This window comes from Colobus angolensis, unplaced genomic scaffold, assembly GCF_000951035.1.
Source record: "Colobus angolensis palliatus isolate OR3802 unplaced genomic scaffold, Cang.pa_1.0 Scaffold2, whole genome shotgun sequence".
Classification (NCBI taxonomy): Eukaryota; Metazoa; Chordata; class Mammalia; order Primates; family Cercopithecidae; genus Colobus; species Colobus angolensis.
In genome coordinates this window covers 9,122,393-9,146,705 of record NW_012115154.1, presented here as the reverse complement: position 1 = coordinate 9,146,705, position 24,313 = coordinate 9,122,393, and the positions used below count along the sequence as shown (strand labels likewise).

The 24,313-nt window shown below is 36.9% G+C and overlaps 1 protein-coding gene across 1 annotated transcript in view; it reads left to right on the top strand.

Moving 5' to 3' along the window:
• BRAF (B-Raf proto-oncogene, serine/threonine kinase) overlaps positions 1 to 24,313 on the top strand; it is a 206,708-nt gene that overhangs the window by 88,837 nt on the left and 93,558 nt on the right. The window contains exon 3 of the mRNA XM_011941290.1: positions 8,724 to 8,987. Coding sequence (XP_011796680.1) covers positions 8,724 to 8,987 — 264 coding nt within the window. The remainder of the gene's footprint in view (positions 1 to 8,723; positions 8,988 to 24,313) is intronic.

Here is a 24,313-nt window from a genome sequence, read left to right as displayed (position 1 = left end):
AAAAAACAAAAAAAAACATACGTATATACAGACATATATGTATATGTATGTATGTATATGTGTATATATGTATGTGTTGTATATATATAAATAAATGTTGAAAAATAAATATTGGAAGATAAATGTTCTAGAAAGCAGAGTAAAAGCAGAGAGATGGGAAATTTTAGAGGAAACACAAGAAAAATGAAGGAATAAATCCGGTTTCATAAAAATTATAAATGCTTTTAACTGCAAGAAACAGAACCCTTCAAGAATAAGTTTCTGGAACAAATAGGGATTTTCATTTCCTTTCACATAGTAAGAAGCATAGAGGTAAGTTATTGTAAGACTAGTTCTACAGCTCAGTTGTCAGGTACTTGGTGGAATCTCTATAGTCCCTTTGGCTTTTCTGTCAAGACCACAGCAGAGTTTTAAGATCTTTCCCTCGTACAACTCCTCAAAGCAGAAAGCAGAAAACAGAGAACTTCTCTTGTGTACTAAGCTCTTGCTAGGAGGAAAATCTTTCTCAAAAATCCTCTATAACTTCTTTTATCTCATTGACTAGAATGAGGTCACTTATCACCCCTAGACTGGTGACTGTGCTTACACTTCCTGAAATAAGAGTCTAATAAGTCAAAAATTTCCAGTGTTCACAATTTTTCCTCAGATTAGTTTGTATGTTGTCAAGTAGGAGTTGTGCTATGATTATTTTATTCTATACTGTTTCAACAGAATCCCCTTTTATGTTTCTATAGGAAGATAAATCTTCAACTACTTATTCTTGCTGCTTCTCTTCATTGTAGCAAAACAGAGACGTTGGTTACACCACCATCAGAAATCCTCTTGATTTTCTTTTTCCCACTCACTAATTTATTTAAAAGCCATCTTTTCAGTTCTAGATGTTCTACTGGCAGATAACAGTCAACATTCTATTGATTCTCTTGATGATAACTACAGTGAAATATGAGATATAGTACTCTATAAAGAATTTCAAATTTGTCTTCTCGGTCGATCTTTGGTTCCCTTTTTTCTACCATCATCCAAAGGAAGAAAAATAAGTTTACCCTGAAAAGTTGTTCGCAGAGTTTCTTCATTTCCTCTCAGTGTTTCTGTATTCATTTATCCAACAAATTATTGGAATGCCTTCTCTGTGTAAGATGTAATGCTAGATGCTTCTCTAGTAGTAGAGTCCTTTTTCTCTACTTGATTTGTTGGAGCCAAGAGGTGAAGGGATATTGTCTCTGTAATCGCCCTACAGCTGAGTCCTAACTACTTCAGAATTTATGGTTGAATCCTGGAGTCCCCTGTAGACTGATGAAGACAGTAACAGCTCCTGACATTTACTGAGTACTTACTATATATCAGGTACTAATCATATATTAGTTCAGTTAATCTTCCACCTACCCTTTGAGTTACACTTAGGTATTCTCATTTTCATTTTATAAATGAAACAATTCAGGCACAGAGAGGTTTAATAATGTGGCCAAGGTTACACAACTTGTAAATGGTAGCCAAGGTTTGAATCCTAGGTGCTCTGAATTTACAGCCCATGCGTTTAATCACTGTATCATTCTGACAGCCTTTCTGATTTTTAGTCTATATAGAACCTAGAATAATACAGAGGCATTTTTTCAAACCCTGCAGTGAAATGAATACTGGAAGCTGGATGCTTCCTGTGGAATGCAGAACAGTCCATTTATGGGCAGTTTGTAAGATTTCATTGTATCTTATGAGTAAGAATAATTAGACTAAATTTAATTAACTAAATGATAAAAAATAAAATTTTTATTTCACTGCTTTTTCTCGTTACATTGAAATTAAATAGATCCTTAGATTTTTCCCTTCTATTTTAATTAAGAATAATTCACATACTATGTGATTAACTTTTTAAAGCTGTGTGATTCAGTGGTTTTTACTATATTCACCATATCTTATTCCAAAACATTTTTATCACTCCCCAGAAGAAACCCTTTATGCATTAGTAGTCATTCCCTGCAGACCCTGAGACCCAGTGATCTACTTTTTGCCTTTATGGATTTGCTGGTTGAAATATTTCATATAAATAGAATTACATTATGTGGCCTTTTGTGACTGGCTGCTTTTACTTAATGTAATGTTTCCAAAGTTTATTTACGTAGTATTGTGTCTCAGTACTTCATTTCTTGTTATGGCGGAATATTTCATACACATATACCATGTTTTGTTTATCTGTTCGTCAAGTGATGAACATTTGGACTACTTATATGTTTTGGCTATTATGAATAATGCCACCATGAACTTTCAAGTGCAAGTTTTTATGTAGATACATTTTCAGTTTTCCTGGCTGTATGCCTAGAAGTGGAATTCCTGAGTCTTGTGGTAACTCTGTTTTACACTTTGAGTAACTGCCAGACGGTTTTTCAAAGTTGCTGCACTATTTTATATTCCTAACAGCAATGTGTGAGGGTTACAGTTTCTCTCCATCCTCATCAACACTTGTTATTATCCATTTGTTTTTTAATTAAAGCCATCTTAGTAGGTGTGAATTGGTATTTCATTTGGTTTTGATTTGCAGTTTCCTAATGACTAATAATAGAGAGCATCTTTTCATGTTCTTGTTTGCCATTTGTGTATCTTCTTTGGAGAAATGTCTGTTCAAATCCTTTGCCCACTTAAAAAAACTGGGTTTGTCCTTTTATTACTGAGTTGTAAGAGTTCTTTAGGCCAGGCATGGTGGCTCACACCTGTAATCCCAGCACTTTGGGAGGCCGAGGCAGGCGGATCGCTTGAGTCCAGGAGTTTGAGACGAGCCTGGGCAACGTGGCAAAACCCCGTCTCTACAGAAAATACGAAAATTATCTGGGCGTGGTGGTGGATGCCTGTAGCCCCAGCTGCCCGGGAGGCTGAGGTAGGAGGATGGCTTGAGCCTGGGAGGCAGAGGTTACAGTGAACCAAGATGGCAGAGTCACCCAGGCTGGAATGACCTCCGCCTGGGTCATGGATCTACTTGCAAGTCATGGATCTACTATCTAGAATATATAAAGAACTGGTCAGGTGCAGTGGCTCACACCTGTAATCCCAGTACTTTGGGAGGCCGAGGTGGGCAGATCGCTTGAGTCCAGGTGTTTGAGACCAGCCTGTTACTTTCTCCCATTCTGTGGTATTTTTTCCTACTCTTTCATTTTTGTCTTTTGAAGTACAAAAGTTTAAATGTGGATGGAATTCCAATTTATTTTCTGTGGTTGCTGTGCTTTTGGTATATCATATATGAGAGATCATTGCCTAATCAAAGGTCAGGATAATTTACGCCTGTGTTTTTTCTTAAGAGTTTTATAGTATTGGTTATATAGCCAAAACAGGTTTAGTTGCTTGCGGCCTGCAGAGTCCAATTAATAAGAGCAAAGTCTAGTATACAGTGACTTTTTTATTCCAAAGTTAGCTTAAGGAAAGAAGTACAGGCTTCCTGCCTTAAAGGTACTGCTTCCCTGTTGGAGCAGAAAGTGGGCGCTTTTAAAGAAGGTGCCTACACGGGGGCAGAAATGAGCAGGTGGAAGATCCACATATACCCTTCGGTGCCTTCTCTCTCAGGCAGTCACGTTGGTGGCTTCATGGGCAAAAATACCTCACAGAGGTGGCTGAAAACTCTAGCAGGCATACTTTTGGTTGTAGATCAACTATTACCTCTTGAGGCAACCTCCTGGTGGGTGAGAGTTCCACTCTGGATTGTCTAAGCACATCGTTAGATCAGCTTGCCCTGTAGGGAGTGTCTGGTGAAAAGGAGATAAAAGGTCATAATTGCATTTCTTTTATTCCTTTATGTTTTTCTCTTTTTTTTCTTTTCTTTCTTTTTTTTTTTTTTTTTGAAACAGAGTCTCATTCTGTCACTCAGATTGGAGTGTAGTGGCATGATCTTGGCTCATTGCAGCCTCTACCTCCTGGGCTCGGGCGATCCTCCCACCTCAGCCTCCTGGGTGGCTGGGACTATATGTGCATGCCACCATGCCCAGACAAGTTTTTGTATTTTTTGTAGAGATAGAGTTTTAGCATGTTGCGCAGGCTAGCCTCAAACTCCTGGGCTCAAGTGATCTGCCTGCTTTGGCTTCCCAAAGTGCTGGGATTACTGGTGTGAGCTACCACCCCTGGCGTATAATTGCATTTCTGAAGAGCTAAGTAGGAAGTAGGGGGGAGGAGGAAAGAAAAAAATAATTTAACTATTTCTTAGGAAAATGGGGGTGCACAATTATGTAATAGGTATATGACCCATTTTGTTTTATTTTTAATTTTTGTAAAGATGGAGTCTGTGTTGCCCAGTCAGGTCTTGAACTCCTGGCCTCGAAAAGTGATCCTCCTGCCTTGGCTTCCCAAAGTGCTGGGATTACAGGCATGAACCAACATGCCTGGCCTATTTCGAGTTAGTTTTTGGATATGTTGTGAGGTGGTAGCCCAACTTCGTTCTTCTGCATGTGGATATTCAGTTGTATCAGCGCCAGTTGTTGGAAAGACCATTCTTTCTTCATTGAATTGTCTTGCCGACATTGTAAAAAAAAAAAAAAATCAATTGACTGTAAATGTAAGATTTTATTTCGTGTTCTACTGAGAAATAATTCACATACTATATGATTCACTTTTTAAAAGTGTGTAATTCAGTGGTTCTTAGTGTATTTACACAATGGGCAACTGTCACCACTATCTGATTCTAAAATGTTTTTATCACTCCCAAAAGAAACCCTTTATGCATTAGAAGTCATTCCCTCCAGCCCCTGACAACCACTGATCTACTTTTTGCCTTTATGGATTTACTAGTTGCACCTTGTTCTATTCTGTTCTATATGTGTGTCCTTATTCCAATATTATTACACTGTCTTGATTACTACAGTTTTATAGTAAGTTTTGGAATCAGGAAGTATAAGTCCTCCAACTTCTTTCTTCTTTTATAAGATTGTTTTGATAATTTCAAGTCCATTGTATTTCCATATGAATTTTAAGATCAGCTTGTCAGTTTCTACAAAAAAAAAAAATTGAGATTTTAATAAGAATTACATTGAATCTGTAGATCAACTTGGGAAGTGTTGTCATTTTATGATATTAAGTCTTCTTAGATTCTGTTTTTTGTTTTTTTTTTTTTTTTTTTTTTAAATGGAGTCTTGCTCTTGTTGCCAGGCTGGAGTACAGTGGCGTGATCTTGACTCACTGCAACCTCTGCCTCCCAGGTTATCAATTATTACTAATACAAATATTTATTGGATTTTTGCTATGTGGTAGTCTCTACAATAATTTATTTTACTTGTATTATCTCATTTAATCCTCACAAAATTATTTTGAAGTTGAGAAAAATTTGCCATACAAAGAAGAGTATGATAAAATATTCTAAAGGAAATAAAGAGAAAAGATACCTCTTCTGGATTTTAGCAAAGAGAGCTTAGAATTAGACTTTTTGAAAAATAAGTAGAGTTTTGATGAGAAGGAATAGGGTTTTTGGAAAATTGTCTCCTGAAGAAGTGGTATCTGGTATCTGCAGCATCTTGAATAACCAAAAGAATTTTGGTGGTGGTGGTTGTGGCTGAGGTTTGCACATATGTTGGAGTGGCTTGCTCATATTAATAGAGTGAGAAAACAGAGGAAAAGGGAAAAGTAGATGATACGAGAGAAAACTGAGGGAATGGTAGACTAAGACCCTAAACACCCAATGTTAGCACTGAAATGAGAGTAGAAGAAGAATGGGGAAAGATGTGGAGAATTATGTAGATAAAGAAGTAGAGTAAACTTTTCATTTGATGACATTGATCTTCAGAGTGGATTTGAAGGTAATGTTATTTTCAGAGTGAATTAAAAGCTGAGGGATGAAGTTAAGATCCAGAGAAGAATTCGGAAGGTTAGAATAACTGTTGTGACTATAATACGATGTTAAAAACAAGCATGATTTTCAGGGAGTAGTGTGAAGGACCAGGCAAATCTAAGTTCCATGAATTGGTCATGGAATTAATTACACTAGTTTTATTATTTTCTCCAGCAGTGTGTGGTAACCTGACAGGAAAAAATGGAATAATTGAATGGTCAGATTTACCCAAAATTTGTATCTGGCAAACTAGTTGATAAAATAACAAGAATTAACCAGAAAATCTAAGATATCACCAATGGCATTGTTGCAATTGTGAGCCACAAAGTATGTGAAGGAAGACAACGGTGGCCAAATCTTAGCAACTGTTTGAGAGATTAATGTTGACCTTGAGCAGATTAATATAGTGAGATAGACATTTAAGAAGTTGGGATAAGTATGTGTGCCTCTGGGGTGTGTGAGGTTCTAAATTGAGATCTTTTCATCATTTTTATTTCTTTTGTAAAGACTGTGATGCTTCTCCGGGTCTTGAAGATAGAATGGAAATAAATGCCTTTAGAGGTGAGAGGTTAAGAGAAATCTATGGCAGAGTGTTAAAAGAGTAATTGAAGTTCATACTGAATGCAGCAAGGGTAGTAGGTAAAATGAGCCAGAGGCCTTAGTAGATTGCAGCTTTGAGGATGGGGAGAGATGGAATAAGTAGATGTTTTATACTTAACCACAGGAAAAGCTATTGATAAATGTGGTGAAGTGATAGTTTATAATCTGTCATGGAGGGATCAGTATAGTTTCAAAAATTAAGGCTAACATTTTTGTAAGGAAATATGTTTGGAAAATTGTTCTGTTCATTACTTTTCCTAAGGTTTATTTTACATAGTAACTGTACTTGCTCAGGTGACAGTAAATAAGAATATTTTATCCATGCAGGAAGAACCTTTGTGTTCCAGACTGCGTTTATGTGATCTTCAAAGAGTAAGAACTGTGTTTGTCTTATTTGTGGTTGTAGTCTGAGCCTTAACAGTGCCAAGCACATATATTAGTATATATTTACTGAATGATTGAAGGCTCAATAAATAGATTGTATTGAGAGAAGTATGCTTAAGTAATTAGGCCTTGGTACTGAAAGCTAAACCAAATTGCAGCTCAGAAAATTTGGAATCTATTTGTTTATAATGCCCTGATCTGCTATGAAACGGTCTAGGTAGGGCAACTAGCAGGCTGTAAACAAAGAAGACCTTTTGATGAAGTTTAAATCTCTTACCTCAACAGCTCTTGTTGCTATTCCCCACCCCCCTTATTTTCTTTGAAATTATGTGGTAAGATGCAGCATAGCAGGGTCCTGTATCCTTTATTGAAATGAAATTTCTCTTTCATTCTCCTGTACATTTTGTAATTCTCTCTTGCTCCTTTATGTTCAGACTTCATAGCATGGTGTATATACTCTCTACAGTCTAATCCCTTTCACCTTTTCAGCCTTATTGTTTCTCTACCTGTTTTTCATTTAAATTTCTCTTTCTTTTTTTAAGAAAACAAGGATGCTGCTAAAGCTTCATTTAAATTTCACAAACATGTATCGATCCTTTGCTATGTCCCAGGTATTGTATGACATTGAGCTCTACCAATCTAGTTTTTCCTGTGTCTTAAACTTTCTCGCCTGTGTTTCAGAAAAAACAAACTTTGTTACAGAATTTTTCCTATATGTAGGACTCCCCCCTCCCTACTTTCTTCGTCTATCTAAATGCCAACCTTTCAAGGCCGTCCTCCTTCCTCATTATTACCTTGTGTCAAGAATATTGTTTATTTCTCATGTACAGCAGTTACACAAATAAAAATACAACTATCTCCTACTCCACTGCCCAACGGTAAACTCCTTAAGAGACGGGAAAGGCCATTTTAAAATCTTTGCTTCTCCCTTTCATAAATGTTTCTAGTATTGCATCTATTTGAGATGATAGGTAGAAATAGTAGAGCATGGTGTGAGTGAGGGGATTACCAATGCCTAAAAGAACTATGGACTTGTATATTCCAATTCGTTCAATGTCATTCTGTCCTTTTAAAATTTGATATCTTGTATGGTTGCTTGACTTTGTAGCCTTTGTCAAATGAAACTTCTAGGAAGATACCCTGATGGATAGTAGCCCCAGAATTTCTTGGCTACTACAGATTACCCTACAGATTATATAGGGTATAATCCACATTTTCAAATACAATTCTGTTTTTGTTTTTGTTTTTTCACAAGGCTTACAGCTTTGCATACAAGTTCCAATCTCTAAGCAGCACTTGGTGGGGAAAGAAGTCATCAAAGAGCCATACTGAGAAGAATAAAGTATTTTAACTGATAGCCATTTCAGAAAGAATGTGGCAGTTACACATTTTCTAAACCCTATTGAGGAGGTTTTGGTGCTAACAGTGAGATCTGGCTGGTACTGTGTCCTAAATTTTGGGGTTTTTTTAGACAAATCTTCTTTAAGACCTCATATACTTTTCAACTTCTTTTTCTGTTGAGAGAGAGAACAAATGGAATTTATATGCCTACAACTTTTCTGGTACAAAATAATTTTTTTAATGGGAGGAACACTTATCCTTGATACAGTGTTTTATGTTAGACGTGGTTTGGAAGGTAAATATAAGTCGACCAGAGAATTGGAAATACTGCGCTTTTTTATTCTTCATTGGAGCGTCTAGATATCACATATGCATAGGTCACGTTTGTCAGGTGTAATATAGTGTAGTGTCTAATAACAAAGAATTTATCCATTTAAAGGTGAAAGTATTCATTTATAGTATTTCTGGCACTTATTTTGTAATTTGAAACTTAAAACCCTATCAGCTGGTAAAAGGATTATAAGCAAAGGCTAAACTTTTATATTATCTTTTGTTAATGTCAGGACAAAGTCCAGATTGAATATAAGTCTACTTTATTTTATAGGCCTATGAAGAATACACCAGCAAGCTAGATGCACTCCAACAAAGAGAACAACAGTTATTGGAATCTCTGGGGAACGGAACTGATTTTTCTGTTTCTAGCTCTGCATCAATGGACACCGTTACATCTTCTTCCTCTTCTAGCCTTTCAGTGCTACCTTCATCTCTTTCAGTTTTTCAAAATCCCACAGATGTGGCACGGAGCAACCCCAAGTCACCACAAAAACCTATCGTTAGAGTCTTCCTACCCAACAAACAGAGGACAGTGGTGAGTCAGTTTTAATATCACCATTTTGCTGTTTCTTTGTATTTTTCAGACAGATCAGTTGTTGAAAATTAATATATTATTACTTAATACTCAGAGGTCATGCAAATAGAGGCATCCATGTCATGCAGGAATGAAAAAGACATAATTATTTGGTGGCAAAGTGTATATTCCTTAACTGAAATAAATTGTATTGTCTCTGGTGTTGGATTTGACATTTAAACCTGTCTGCCAAACTTGAACCACAGTCATGTCTAAGCACTAGTTTAAAATAAATCAGGATTTTAAGACTTGAGCTTGTTCGTTATCTAATGTGTGTCAGGTAAGATTCATTCTTCACCCTTGAGAAACCTCCTTTCTGAGTTATATTATCGGATGTTGAACTTTCAGTGTGATTGATATGTTTCCCCTCATCTACTTAACTTTTGGTTGTTGAAAATTAGTATTACCATTGGAACAGTGTACCCTGTAAGTAACATTTAAAGCATTTAAAGAGAAATCTGTGGAATTATTGTGGATGGTCTATAATCCTTAAGTCAACAAATATTGTCAGTAGACTTAAGTAACCCATCTGTATACATCACTACTTTTTAAATGTCTATGGTTACTTTTGACAATAAAAAAAATTTCGTTTCCAAATACAACTGAAGTCAGAATTTTTCATTTTTTTCTCTGACATCAGAAATTAAAAGTGCAATTGGTCATTGTTTAATATTCCAAAAATTCCTTTCTGACTTAAGAAAAAAATGTTATTATAAAGGCATTTTACTCTCAGAAGTTAAGAATTCCTGCATATGAGTTTAGAAAACTAATGGCGTTATAAGTTATCAGCCTGTAAATTTTTATCTTAGGAAATATGGCTTTCTAAAGGCGTCGTTTATTGTCATACCATCAGTCATACTTTTTCTGCCCTTTTTCCATGTACAGACAAAAGTTGGTTGTAAAAAATGGACTCTAATTTTTCATTGTACAGAATTACAAATCAATTTATAAAACAAATCCAGTTCTCCTACCCTTTCTCTTCTGTTTGGTAGAATGAAATTAAAATTATTTTTCCCGGGCCGGGCGCGGTGGCTCAAGCCTGTAATCCCAGCACTTTGGGAGGCCGAGACGGGCGGATCACGAGGTCAGGAGATTGAGACCATCCTGGCTAACATGGTGAAACCCCGTCTCTACTAAAAAATACAAAAAACTAGCCGGGCGACGTGGCGGGCGCCTGTAGTCCCAGCTGCTTGGGAGGCTGAGGCAGGAGAATGGCGTAAACCCAGGAGGCGGAGCTTGCAGTGAGCTGAGATCCGGCCACTGCACTCCAGCCTGGGCAGCAGAGCGAGACTCCGTCTCAAAAAAATAAAATAAAATAAAATTATTTTTCCCACGTTAAGATGGGGAATTACTAAGCATATCTTTCCAGGGATGCCCCATTTAAAGGGGAATGTCAACATATGAATTATCTGTGAATAGATATTCTATCTTTGAAAACAAAACTGTGGCAAATATCCCATCCCCAGTAGATCTTAAATTAATTCTTTATTGTCTGTATTCATGAGAGGAAAGTAGGAAATGTGTTCTTCAGTCCTAGGCGTTTCCCTTCTCTTCATCATGGTATTCTTGTTCCTTCCAGGTTCCACTAAATTTAGTAATTGTGTGAGTTTCTATATACAGATGTAAAATTGGGGTTGTTGGAGCCTTTCAAATTTCTCAGCCTAATGATTAAGTTTAACTAGCCTCCGGCCAGGCGCCGTAGCTCATGCCTGTAATCCCAGCATTTTGGGAGGCCGAGGCAGGCGGATCACGAGGAGATGAGACCATCCTGGTTAACACATGGTGAAACCCCGTCTCCACTAAAAATACAAAAAAATTAGCCAGACGTGGTGGCGGGCACCTGTGGTCTCAGCTAATTGGGAAGCTGAGGCAGGATAATGCCATGAACCTAGGAGGTGGAGCTTGCAGTGAGCCGAGATTGCACCACTGCACTCCATCCTGGGCGACAGAGCGAGACTCCATCTCAAAAAAAAAAAAAAAAAAAAGTTTAACTAGCCTCCTCATATTTATGAGAGAGGACAAGAGAAATTTACAAGTATCCCTAAAGCTTATAATTTCCCTTTTAAAAAGAAATGAAAACAACTAAGACTCTTCAAAGATGTAAAATGATCATAAATGAATAACTATTGGGCAATTGACTAGGCTTACCTTAATTATTCTGGCTAGGCTTAGATTAAATAAGTAACTTTTTCCTGTCCATCATACTCCCAGTTTAACAATTCATATTCAATACTCAGAAAAACTGTATATCATGAACTTAAAAGGTATTATGAATCGTCAATAAATGGGTTTGTGGTAGTAAACTCTTTCAAGAAGATTATTTTGCCATTCTCTCTTTTATCTGAATCTGTTAACCCTTTACTTAGCTACCTCTTTTCCTCTCCTTTTCTCCCCTCAATTTTTATTAACATTAACAGTTACTGTTTGAGCATTTGCCATGCTGTGTTCCAAGTTCTGTGCTGAGGACTTTATATATATCTTCTCAGCCAGGATAAGTCACATTCTAAATAAAATTGTTTGTGGTAGTGAATGACCACTCCTCCATCAAAATACATATGCTTCTGTTTGTCCTGAACACTCAGGAACAAAGGTTAGTAGAACCTACTAGCAGCAAATGAAGTCAAGTACGAAGAATGAGATTATATTTTTTAAAGTGGACTTAGATTTGTAGACCAAGATAGCACACTAAACACTTGCCTTTATGTCTTTATTCCTCTCCAGAAATTTCATTGAAATGATAGTAAAGATATGTAAAAAGAATAATAAAACAGGATAGGATTTTGTCAGAGAACTAGAAATGTTTAAGAATTCCTGAAAGATGGAAACTATATGAGTGGTTACATAAATAAGCCAAAATAGGAAACCAAACAAAATACTAGGAGCTAGATAGAGTCTTACATGAAGGGAGCCATTCTTAGCAAAATCCTGATGACGCAGATAGCATAGTCAGCAGATTACAAAGAAGTGGATTTGCCTCTTGGGTAGTCATCAGACTAATTAGTCGAAGGTCTTGCTTTGGCAGGAAGACAAAGTCATGTGTCTTCATAAATCGAGCAGGTGATGTAAATATGAATATTTTGAAGGTGTGTATTAGTGGTGAGTCCTGTGGAGAACCAAAACAAACCAGATTCAACTAAAAACACTGAATTTCTGAATTAAAAAAATTTTTAAAGGTTCTGGCCTGATATTTTGAGACATCTGATAATGGGTTGCTGAGTCCTGAGTCCCCAGTATAGCCTTACATTGCACAGGTAGTCTTACATTCCATAGAGATGTGAATACTGCCTTCTGGAATTGTACAACAGAGGGATCCTGTTAGTTCCTCTTCTGTATATATGGAACAAATAATTTATAGAATTTCATGGAATTTTTTTCCATGAAAAAAAGCTCTAAAAGTCATTTTCTAAACAAAATTTCTGCCTGGAGAGTTCTGTGTGACTGCTGTGTGTGTTTATTTATTTTTTTTTTCTTTTTTTTTTTTTTGCTGTGTGTGTTTAAATGGTGGAACTGAACATCAGATGTCTCTGAACCTCAGAGAAATCCAGTGGGGTAAAAAGTAAAGGTTAATCTACCCAGGAGTAAAATAATACTCTGCTTCTGTCTGGAATATACCAGACTTCTCACCTCTGTACCCATTAGTAATCTGTCTGGAAAACAAACTGCTTTCTCCTAGTACACAACACATTTTTGTGACTAGATGTGTGGGGGTGTTTTTCCCCACCAAGCAATCTCCAGTTCTCTGTAGATAATCAACTGGGTGTCTCTACCCAGTTGTCTACAATTGTTGTTAAGTTGCCTTCAATTTAACTCAATTCTGACACTATCTACCCAGGGATAGCGTAGACCCCACAGGTTAAGAGCTCAGTCCCACAAGACTATGCCCTCTTGAGATGCTAGTCACAAGTTCCAGGTTGTGACTTACACTTCTCACCAGCTGGCTATAAATCAAGGATTCCCACATCTTCTAATCTTTTATCGTTTGCTAGAATAGCTCACAAAACTTCGAGAAACACTTACGTTTACTGGTTTGCTATAAAGGATGTTACAAGAGGTAAAAGACAAACAGCCAGATGGAAGAAATGCATAGGGAAAGGTATGTGGGAAGGGATGCAGAGCTTCTGTGCTCTCTTTAGGAGCATCACCTTCCACTACCTCCAAATGTTCAGCACTCTGGAAGCTCTAGGAACCTTGCATTTCAGTGATTTTTATGGAAGCTTCATCATATAGGTGTGATATTTACTAGACCAATCTCCAGGACCTCCCACCTTCTCAGAGGTTGGTGGATGGGGCTGAAAGTTTCAGACTTCACATCATAGGTTGGCCTTTCTTTTGACCACCTTCCATTCAGGAACCCACCAAAAGTTACCTCATTAGAACAAAAGATACTCCTATCACTTAGGAAATTCCAAGGGATTCAGAGCTCTGTGTCAGGAGCCAAGGTCAAAGACCAAATATGAGAACAAAAGATGCACCTGGCACCCTGATCACTCAGGAAATTACAAGTTTTAGGAGCTCTGTGCCTGGAACTGGGGTTGAAGGCCAAAGGGTTGAAGACCAAAATATATATTATTATAAACCACAATATCAGAGTTTGTCAACGTAACAAACCACTTGCCATTTGTTGGACCTCTACAACTGTGCAGGAGAAAGTCCCCACCAAATCAATCTACTTTTTATTTTATGAATATGACTAGAACACCAACAGCAACAGAGAAAACTCAAGAAATAAAGCAACTAGAAGATGTAAAAATATATAGCTCAGGATGTACTTCATTCTCGAAGCCAAATCAGTTTGATACAGAAATTGAGTCAGAGGACCACAGAGTTTGAAAATTGAAAGTATGATTGTTGACTTTTGTTAAACAGAAAGGCCAAATATTAGGATAGCTAGAGTTAGTAAGTATTTTGGAAAGTAAAGCTAAAGACATACCTTTTAAGATACGCGATAAGGGGGCAAATATGACAGAAAAGAGACGTGAAGAGAGCAAACGTTCCAACTTCTGTTTAATAAACGAAGAAGCAAACAAAAATAGAGGGAAGATGTATTCACAGACATAATACAAGACAATTTTCCTGTGTTGAACAAAAACCAGCCTTCATATAGATAGGGGCAACTGACTGTCAACAGGAAAACAAAAACAGAGATTGACCTGGATGCTTGCTGTATAATTCGAAAGTTGAAAGAGAACATCTTAAGCCCTTTCAGAAAGATAAACTGGCAATCTACAGGAGAATGAAAATTGGATAGTTTTCTCATTGGCAAACTGAGGGCTAGAAGGCAGTGGATCGGGGCCATTAAAGATCTAATGAAAGTTTTGATAGCCAAGCTAATATTAAAAGTAAGACACTTTGGGTATCTGGGGACTGAAAATTATTTCAGTAGAATATAATAGGCATCTAGAAATAGATCCCAGATTTTCAGAAAATGTTATATGAAAAAATGGTTCAGTCAGTAAGAAGATGGTGCATTATTTAATTTTTGGTGCTGGCATATCTAGAAGAAGACAAAATTGGGCCCCACATCTTAGACTGCTTACAAAAGTAAATTCTGTCAGAATCAAGAGATTTAAAAAAAAAAAATGTAAATCTTTCAAGAAAAATCTAGTAGACTGAGTAGGCTGCGTGTAAAATCTAGGAATTGAGGTCACTATCTTAATCAAAACTTAATTAGCTCAAAAGCTGTAAGAGACGGATTGATTAAATACAATTTCTAAATTATGTATGCCCCCCCACAAAAAAAAACAAAACCTTGACAAAGTCAATAGTCTGTATAAATTTGGAAACAGCATTGGTGCCCAGATAACAGCAAGTAAATAGTCTTCTGTATATTCAAAGAACACTTCAAAATTGACAAGAAAAAGACAAAACCCAGTAGAAAAATAGGGAAAAGATACCAATAGGCAGTTCATATAAGATTAAATCCAAATGAACAGTAAAGCACATGAACACTGTTCAGATGCAGTTAGTCAGTTGTGAGTGTGCAAATTAAAACTATGAGATCATCATTTAATCTGTCTGGCAAAATAGAAATTATTATTGGCAGGGATTTAGTGAGAAAACTCCCTTAGTTAAGGATAGAAATGTGAAGTAGCACAGTTTATTGGAAGGCTCTTTGATAGTATCTGTCAAAATTTACAAGAACTGTATCTTCCAAGCCAGTACTCCAACTATTGGGAATTTAGCACATAAAAGCACCAATATATAGGGACGTTTATACAAGGATATTTGTTAAATCATTGTAATGAGAAAAAAATATAGAATGTCATCAGTAGAGAAATGATTGTGTAAATCATGGTACAGACACACCATGTAGTACAAAGCAGCCTGTAAAAAGACTTGTACTTGAAGGTTTTTCTGAGAGGTATTATAATTGAGAAAAGGAAAGATGTAGGAAACTGTGATATTACTTACTTATTCTTTATGTGTACCACATTACAGTATTCTAGTAGGTCTAGAAATATCTCTCGCAACTAGAAATGCTGAATAAAATATGTTTATTTAAGTGTATAGCTGATCTCAATAGAAAGAAAAACCTTTAGAGGGTGAAAACAAAAGGGAGTTGAAAAAACCAAAGAAGCATAAGGGCTGATCTGTTAAGGTATTGCTGAACTATAGCCTTCAACAAATGTAACCCGCAGTCTGTTTTTATATAGCTTGCAAACTAAGAATGGATTTTACAGTTTTAAATGCTTGAAAAAAATTAAAGGAATAATAGTATTTCATAATCTATGAAAATTACATGACATTCAAATTTTGGCCAGGTACAGTGGCTCATGCCTGTAATCCCAGCACGGGAGGCTGAGGGGAGTGGATCACCTCAGGTCAGGAGTTCTAGATCAGCCTGGCCAACATGGCGAAACCCCTGTCTCTACTAAAAATACAAAACTAGCCGGGTGTGGTACCTCATGCCTGTAACCCAGCTACTTGGGAGGCTGAGGCAGGCGAATCGCTTGAACCTGGGAGGTGGAGGTTGCAGTGGGCCGAGATTGCGCCATTGCACTCCAGCCTGGGCAACAAAAGTGAAACTCCGTCTCAAAAAAAAAAAAAATTTAAATTAAAATTTCAGTGTCCGTAGGTAAAATGTTATTGGAACACAACAATGCTAATCTGTTTACATGTTGTCTGTGGCTGGTTTCATGCTTTAGCAGCGGTGTGGAGCAGTTGTACGTCACGCTGTAATCTACAAAACCTCTGGTTCTTTATGGAAGAAGTTTGCTGACCTCTGCTGTAGTGACCTCAGGGCCAGTTTGTCACTCTGTAACAAAGGATGTGAATATCAGTGTGTGGGGATACAACACTGGGCCTTCAGCCTGTGTCATAAAGGTAATTGGAACCCAGATTCTCACATAAAACTGACCCTTTGAAGGACATTACCTTCAGTGAAAGGATGAAATCTATTCACCAGAATACATAAAGGTAACAATAAACTTGACTGTCTTTGACAGTACTCTAAAGTTTCTCCTGTGACTTCTTAACTATGGACCTATTCTAATCATTGTGTGGGATTCAAATTTATACTACCTACATTGTCTAGGAACCCTCAAGCCATGAAGTGGGCATAACAACTGATCTTGAGTGGTAATAGCACTCAGGCACTGCACAGAAGCAGTGCAAACCCTCCTTTGGCCCATCTAGGTCTCATAGAATTCACAAAGATAATGCTTTACTGATGATCTCAAGATCTCAAGTTACAAGACATGCAAGGAAACAGTCTACCATCAGTGAGTTAGCAGACTTAAAAACAGCAGGGTTAGACTCCTAAGAAAGAACTAAGTAGAGCTTTTAGGTAGTCTTGATTTAAACCTCGTCATCTATGAAGTATTCTTGCTTGGATTAGGACGTTCTCCTGTGCCCCTTCCAGTTCACTAAAAGTAACCACTATTTCATTTCTATCTCTGTCAGTTACTTTGAAACTTCAAATGGTGTGATGGAAATCAACATGCAGAGAAAGAGAAAAAGCAAATATGAAAAGATAATCTTAGAATCTAAGAAAGAATTTGGATGTTAATTGTACCATTTGTTCAGATTTTCCGTCTGAAATTTTTTTATAATAAGAGTTGGAAAACTTGAAATGACATAGAAAAAAAGAAATGTAGAAAGTTCAAAAGAAACAGTTGTCTCTAGGAAAAAAGAGTGAACATACTGATACTCATTTGAGGATGTAGCAAGATAACACTTTAAGTTAAATTTCAGTGTATCAAGTTCGTTACAGCAAATTACAGAGGAAATGTTTAAATGTTATATAGAAATTCAAATATTTATTTAAAAAACTCAGTGAACAAGGTAAAGCTAGATTAAACCCAACCAAAGAATGAATTAGTGAACTCTGGAAAGCAAAGAGAGCTATAGAAAATATAAAAGAGAGGTTAAGCGATATGAAAAATGGAATGAGCATTATATGTCTCAAAGGAGTTCCAAAAGGTAAGAATAGAAATAAATGAGTAGAGAAAAATTCAAATAAATTAGGGCTAACATTTACAAGTGACATAAATCTAATGATTTAGGAAGCACACTCTCTGAGTTGGACAAACAATTTGAATCTGGTGTAGACATAATAAAACCAAAGAATATTCTTTTAAAAGCACTCAGGGAAAAAATTATGTGGAAAATAATTATAATTAGTCTGGGAAATTTTTTTTATGGCAGCTGTAGAAATCAGAAGACACTAGAATAATATACCCAATGTACTGAGAGGTACCTGTAAATATCTGAGGTAAGCTAAGCTATAAATTTAATTAGGTTAACTTGGGCAAATGCACCATAAAGTCCTTTCCAGAGAAGGAGTTTACTTTTCATAGGCTCTGCTTGAAGGAATTGTCCAAGAAGGTTTACTGTATAAAGGAAATTGAACTCAGAAGGAATGAAAAGTAAAAATTAAACCTAAAATTTGCAGAAGAAAACACGGCAGAAAACTTTTGTGACCTGGGGTTTGGCAAAGATTTCTTAAATATGACACCAGAAGCACAATCTATAATGAGCATATTTATTGGATTAATCAAAATGTAAAACTTCTGCTCTTCAAAAGACAGTGTTAAGAGAATAAAAAGAAAAACCATAGGTTGATAATCTTTGCAAGCCATATATCTGATCAAGGACATGTAAAATATATAAAGAACTCTGAAAACTCAATAATAAGAAAACAAATGGCCAGGTGTGGAGACTCAGTTCTGTAATCCCAGCACTTTGGGAGGCTGAGGCAGGTGGATCACGAGGTCAGGAGTTCAAGACCAGCCTGGCCAAGATGGTGAAACCCCGTCTCTACTAAAAATACAAAAATTAGCTGGGCATGGTGGCAGGTGCCTGTAACCCCAGCTGCTCGGGAGGCTGAGGCAGAAAATTGCTTGAACTCGGGAGGCAGAGGTTGCAGTGAGCCGAGATTATACCACTGCACTCCCGCCTGGGCAACAGAGCGAGACTCCGTCTCAAAAAAGAAAAGAAAAAACAATCCAATTAAAACTGGACAAAGGATTTGAACAATTTCATCAAAGAGATATATGGATGGTAATAAACACATGAGAAGATGATCAACATTAGTCATTAGGAAAATACAGATTAAATAGGCACATGATACCCTTACATGCCTCCTAGAATGGCCGAAATTAGAGTGGCCACACCAAGTGTTAGTGGGGATGTTAAAGAACTAGAATTTCCATACACTGGTGATAGGAATGTTTAATTGGTACAACCACTTTGGAATAAAATTTGGCAGTTTTATTTAATGAAACCTTTTCAAAATCCGAACAGTGTTTTTTTGTTTGTTTGTTTTGTTTTGTTTTGTTTCCAGAAATAGAAAATCCTTCCTAAAATTCATACAGTATCTCAAGGAATCCCATACAGCCAAAACAGTCTCAAAATGAAAGTACAAAGTTGGGGGCATCATGCTTCCTGATCTCAAAACTTACTACAAAGTTACAGTAATCAAAACTAAGTGGTACTGGCATATAGATAGATGAGAGTCCTGAGCTAAATCTTCACATTTATGGTCAAATGATCTTTGACAAGGTTCCCAAGACCACTTCATGAAGTAAGGAGAATCTCTTCAGCAAATGGTGTTGGAAACTGAATATCCACATGCAAAAGAAGGAAGTGGGACCCTTCCCTTATACCATGTACAAAAAGAATAACCCAAAATGAATCAAAGACTTGAACATAACAGTTAAAGTCATAAAACTTTTACAAGAAAACATAGGAGAAAAGCATCATAGCTTTGGATTTGTCAGTGATTATTGGCCGCGATGCCAAAAGCCCAGGGAACATAAGAAAAAATGGAAAAATTGTACTAGTATCAGAATTTAAAACTTATGATCATCAAATGATATAATCAACAGAGTGAAAAGCCAACCTGGAATGGGAGAAATATTTGCAAATCATATATCTGATAAGGAGTTAATATCCAAAATATAAAGAACTCCTATAGGAGCATACAACCCTGTTTAAAAATGGGCAGAGGACTTGAACAGACATTTCTTTAATGAAGATATCTGGATGGCCACCAGCATATGAAAAGATGCCCAACATTGCTAATTATTAGGAACACGCAAATCAAAACCACAGTGAGATACCACCTGACACCCATTAGGATGTCGGCTCTCAGACAAAAGAGAAGATAGCAAGAGTTGGCAAGGGTGTGGAGAAATTGGACCCCTGATGCACTGTTGGTGGAAATGTAAAATGGAGGAACTGCTATGGAAAACATACAGAGGTTCCTCAAAAAACTGAAAATAGAATTACCATATAATCCAGCAATTCTCCTTCTGTGTATACACCCAAAATAATTGAAAGCAGGATCTCAAAGAGATATTCATACACTCATGTTCATAGCAGCATTATTCACTATAGTAACCAAAGGCAGAAGCAACCCAGATTTCTGTTGATGGAGGAATGGATGAACAAAATATGGTATGTACATACATTGTAATAGTCAGCCTTAAAACAGGACATTCTAACACATACTACAACATGAGTAAATCTCAAGGACATTATGTTAAGTGAAATGAGCCAGTCATAAAATGACAAATACTGTATGATTCCACTTATTGAAGTACCTAGAGTGTTCAGACTCATAGAGAGACAGAGTAGAATGGTGCTTGCCAGGAGCTGGGGGAAGGGGTGCTGGAGAGTTGTTTAATGGTTATAGAGTTTTAGTTTTGCAGGATGAAAAGAGTTCTGGAGATTGGTTGCACAACATTGTGAATGTGCTTAACACTAAATTGTACACTTAAAAATGGTTGAAATGTTAAACTTTATGTTAGGTATATTTTACCATAGTTTTGTGAAATAATAATATGGTAGTTATGTAAAACATTAGGCTGGACATGGTGGCTCACACCTGTAATCCCAGTGCTTTGGGAGGTCAAGGCGAGAGAATCACTTGAGACCACCAGGAGTTCCATACCAGCCAGGGCAACATAGTGAGACCCCATGTCTACAAAAAATTTTTTTAATAAGCCAAGTGTGGTGGTGTACATCTGTAGTCCTAGCTACCTGGGAGGCTGAGGCAGGAGGATCACTTGTGCCCAGGAGTTAAAAGCTACATTGTGCTATGTGCACCATTGCACTCCAGCCTCGGTGAAAGAGCAAGACCCTGTCCACCCCCACAGAAAGTCAAACGTACACTTAGCATATCACCCAGCCCTTCTACTCCTCTGTATTTACCCAAGAGAAAAGTGAGCATATGTTCATTCAAAGATTTGCATACAAATGTTCTTAGTTGCTTTGTCATAGCCCCAAACTGGAAATAACCCAAATGTCCATAAACAGGTGAATGGTTAAATTGTGCCATGTCTATAAAAGGGAATACTACTCAGTAGAAAGGAATGAACTGCTAATGCACACAACATAGATGAATCTCAAAATAATTATGCTGAGTGAAAGAAGTCAGACAAAAATTGATTACATGTTTAAAAATTCAATTTACATAAAATTCTAGAAAATGCAAACTCTTCTATAGTGACAACAGATTCTTATTTGCCTGGGCACAGTGTTATGGCAGGATGGAAGGTTTACATAGGAGCACAAGGAACCTTTCAGAAAGTGATGGGTATGTTCATTATCTTGAATGTGATGATGGTTGCATGGGCATATATGTAATCTCAAAATATATCAAATTGTGTACTCTAAATCATTGCAGTTTATTATATGTTGGTTGTACCTAGATAAATCTGTTTTTTTTTTTTTTAATAGCCTTTAAGAAAGCTGATAGTACTGTGGAAATATTATATGAAATAGACTTTGGGAGAAATAATTATTAATTTTTTTTTCAACTTTTATTTTAGATTCAGGAGGTACATGCGCAGCTTTGTTATCTGGGTATATTGCAAGGTGCTGAGGTTTGATCCCATCATCCAAGTACTGAGCATAGTACCCAGTAGTTTTTCAACCTTTGCCCTCCCCCCTCTAGTAGCCTCCAGTTTTTGTTATTGCCGTCTTTATGTCCATAAGTACCCAAACTTTAGCTCCTACTTGGAAATGAGAACATTTGGTATTTGGTTTTCTCTTCTTGTGTTAATTTGCTTAGGATAATGGCTTCCAGCTGCATCCAGGTTGCTGCAAAAGACATGATTTCATTCATTTTTATGGCTGCATAGTATTTCATGGTGTGTATATACATTTTCTTTATGCAAACCACCATTGATGGGCAACCAGATTGATTCCATACCTTTGGTATTGTGAATAGTGCTGTGTTAAATATGTGGTTTTTTTGTAGAATGATTCAGTTTGTTTTGGATATATACCTAGCAATGAGATTGCTAGATCGAATGGTAGTTCTATTTTAAGTTCTTTGAGAAATTTCCAAACTGCTTTCCGCAGTACCTAATTTGCATTCCCACCAACAGTGTATAAACTTTCCCTTTTCTCTGCAGCTTTGCCAGCATCTGTTGTTTTTTGCCAGCACTTTGGGAGGTCGAGGCAGGAGGATCACTTGAGGTCAGGAGTTCGAGACCAGCCTGACCAACATGGTGAAACCCTGACTCTACTGAAAATACAAAAAATTAGCCAGGCATGGTGGCATGTGCCTGTGGTCCCAGCTACTCAGGAGGCTGAGGCAGGAGAATTACTTGAACCTGGGAGGCAGAGGTTGCAATGAGCTGAGATCCCACCACTGCACTCCAGCCTGGGTGACAGAGGAAGACTCTGTCTTTAAAAAAAAAAAAAAAAAATTCAAAGGCTGGGTGTAGTGGCTTGCACCTGTAATCCCAACACTTTGGGAGGCCCAGGCAGGATTGCTTGAGCCCAGGAGTTCAAGACCAGCCTGGGCAATGTAACCAGACCCTGTCTCTACAGAAAATTAGCCAGGTGTGCTAGCATGAGTTTGTAGTCCCAGGTACTTGGGAGGCTGAGGGGGGAGAATCCAGGATTTTGAGGCTTCAGTAAGGTACAGTAAGGCTGCTGCACTCCAGCCTAAGCAACGGAGCGAGTCCCTGTCTTAAAAGGAAAAAAGATTTTCTAGATCCTGGAATATATGCAGTAACTAAAAATAATAAACATATATGTCCTTTGAGATTTTTATTTTTAATTTTATTTTTCGAGAATGAGTCTTGCCCTGTTGCCCACAATGAAGTGCAGTGGTGTAATCACAGCTAACTGCAGTCTTGACTTCCCAGGCTCAGGTGATCCTCGCATCTCAGCCCTCAAGTAGCTGAGACCATAGGCATGTGCTGTGCCTAATTTTTAAATGTTTTTGTAGAGATAGGGCCTTGCTATATTGCCCAGGCTGGTCTCAAACTCTTGGGCTCAAGCAGTCCTCCCTCTGTGGCCTCCGAAAGTGCTGGGATTATAGGCATGAACCACTGCATCTGGCCTTGAGATATATTTGAATAAATTGTAAAAGTCTGTTAATTGTGGTTATCAGAGGGATGGGGATATTCCCTGGGACAAGAAAAAGGGACTGACCTTTTACTTTATACTTGATACCCTTATTTCGCATAATGCCAGGATGTCTGTTTTTTATGATTGTTCAGGATAATTATATATTTATTCATGTATTATTGTTTAGGGTGGTTATATCTCATTTAGCTATTTCTTTCTTGATAGATAATTAGGTAATGTTGCAGTATATATTTAAATACATATATCCTGAAACACCGCGGGAATATTTTTACTGGGGAAGATAAATACCTTGAAATAATTATTGGGTCATAGAATATAAACACTGAAAACTTTGCAATAACTTAATATAAGAAAAGATTTTGATTCTCAACACGTGTATGAGACTTCCTTTTCCCACAAGATCCTGGCCAACATAGAATGTTAACAGATTTTTTGAAGTATTACCAATCTAATAACACTTAAAGTATATTTGACTTGAGTCCTGTGTATATTGTTTATCTGTATGACAGTTGTTTGTGTTATATGACAAAAAATTAACCAAGAAATATTAGACTCACCTGATTACCACTAAAGATGACTTGTGTTCTAAGCCTGTTTAGGTTTATAAGTCAAAAGAAAATTTCTTTAAAAAAATTTTGTTTAATGGTGTATCGAGATATAATTCAAAAGCCATACAATTTACCCATTTAAAGTATAAAATGATTTTTGTATATTCACAAAGTTCTGCGGCCGTGATAATCTATTTAAAAATATTTTTTCACCCCGAAAAGAAACACTAAACCCGTTAGCAGTCACTTCCCATTCCTCTCATCCCTATGTAACCACCCATTTGCTCTCCGTCTCTATAGATTTGCCTATTCTCTGGCATTTCATATAAATGAAATCATACAATATGTGTTTGTGACTGACTTCTTTTACTTAGCATAATGTTTCCAGACTCTATCCACATTGTACCCTGTGTCAGTCCTTCATGCCTTCTTATGGCTCAATAATATTTCATTGGATGTATATGCCACATTTTGTTTACACATTGATCAGCTGATGGACATTTGTGTTGTTTCTACTTTTTAGCTATTATGAACATTGCTGCTGTGAACATTCATGTTCAAGGTTTTGTGTGGACATATGATTTTATTTATGCCTCTAGTAACCTTTTAAGAGACTGGCAGAATGTTTTTCAAAATGGCTACACCATTGTACTTTCCCTTGAGCATGAGGGTCCTCTTTTTTTCACATCGCTGCCAAACTTGTTTATTATTTGTCTTTTTTATTGTAGCCATCCTAATGGGTATGAAATGGTGTCTCCTTTTGGGTTTTATTTGCATTTCCCTTCTATCCTAGTAATGTGAAGCGTTTTTGTGTGTGATTGTTGGCTTTTATATATCTTTGTGGAGAAAGGATTTGCTTTTATAAATAGTTTTACATACAATTCATAGTTAAATACCAATGACCTGAGA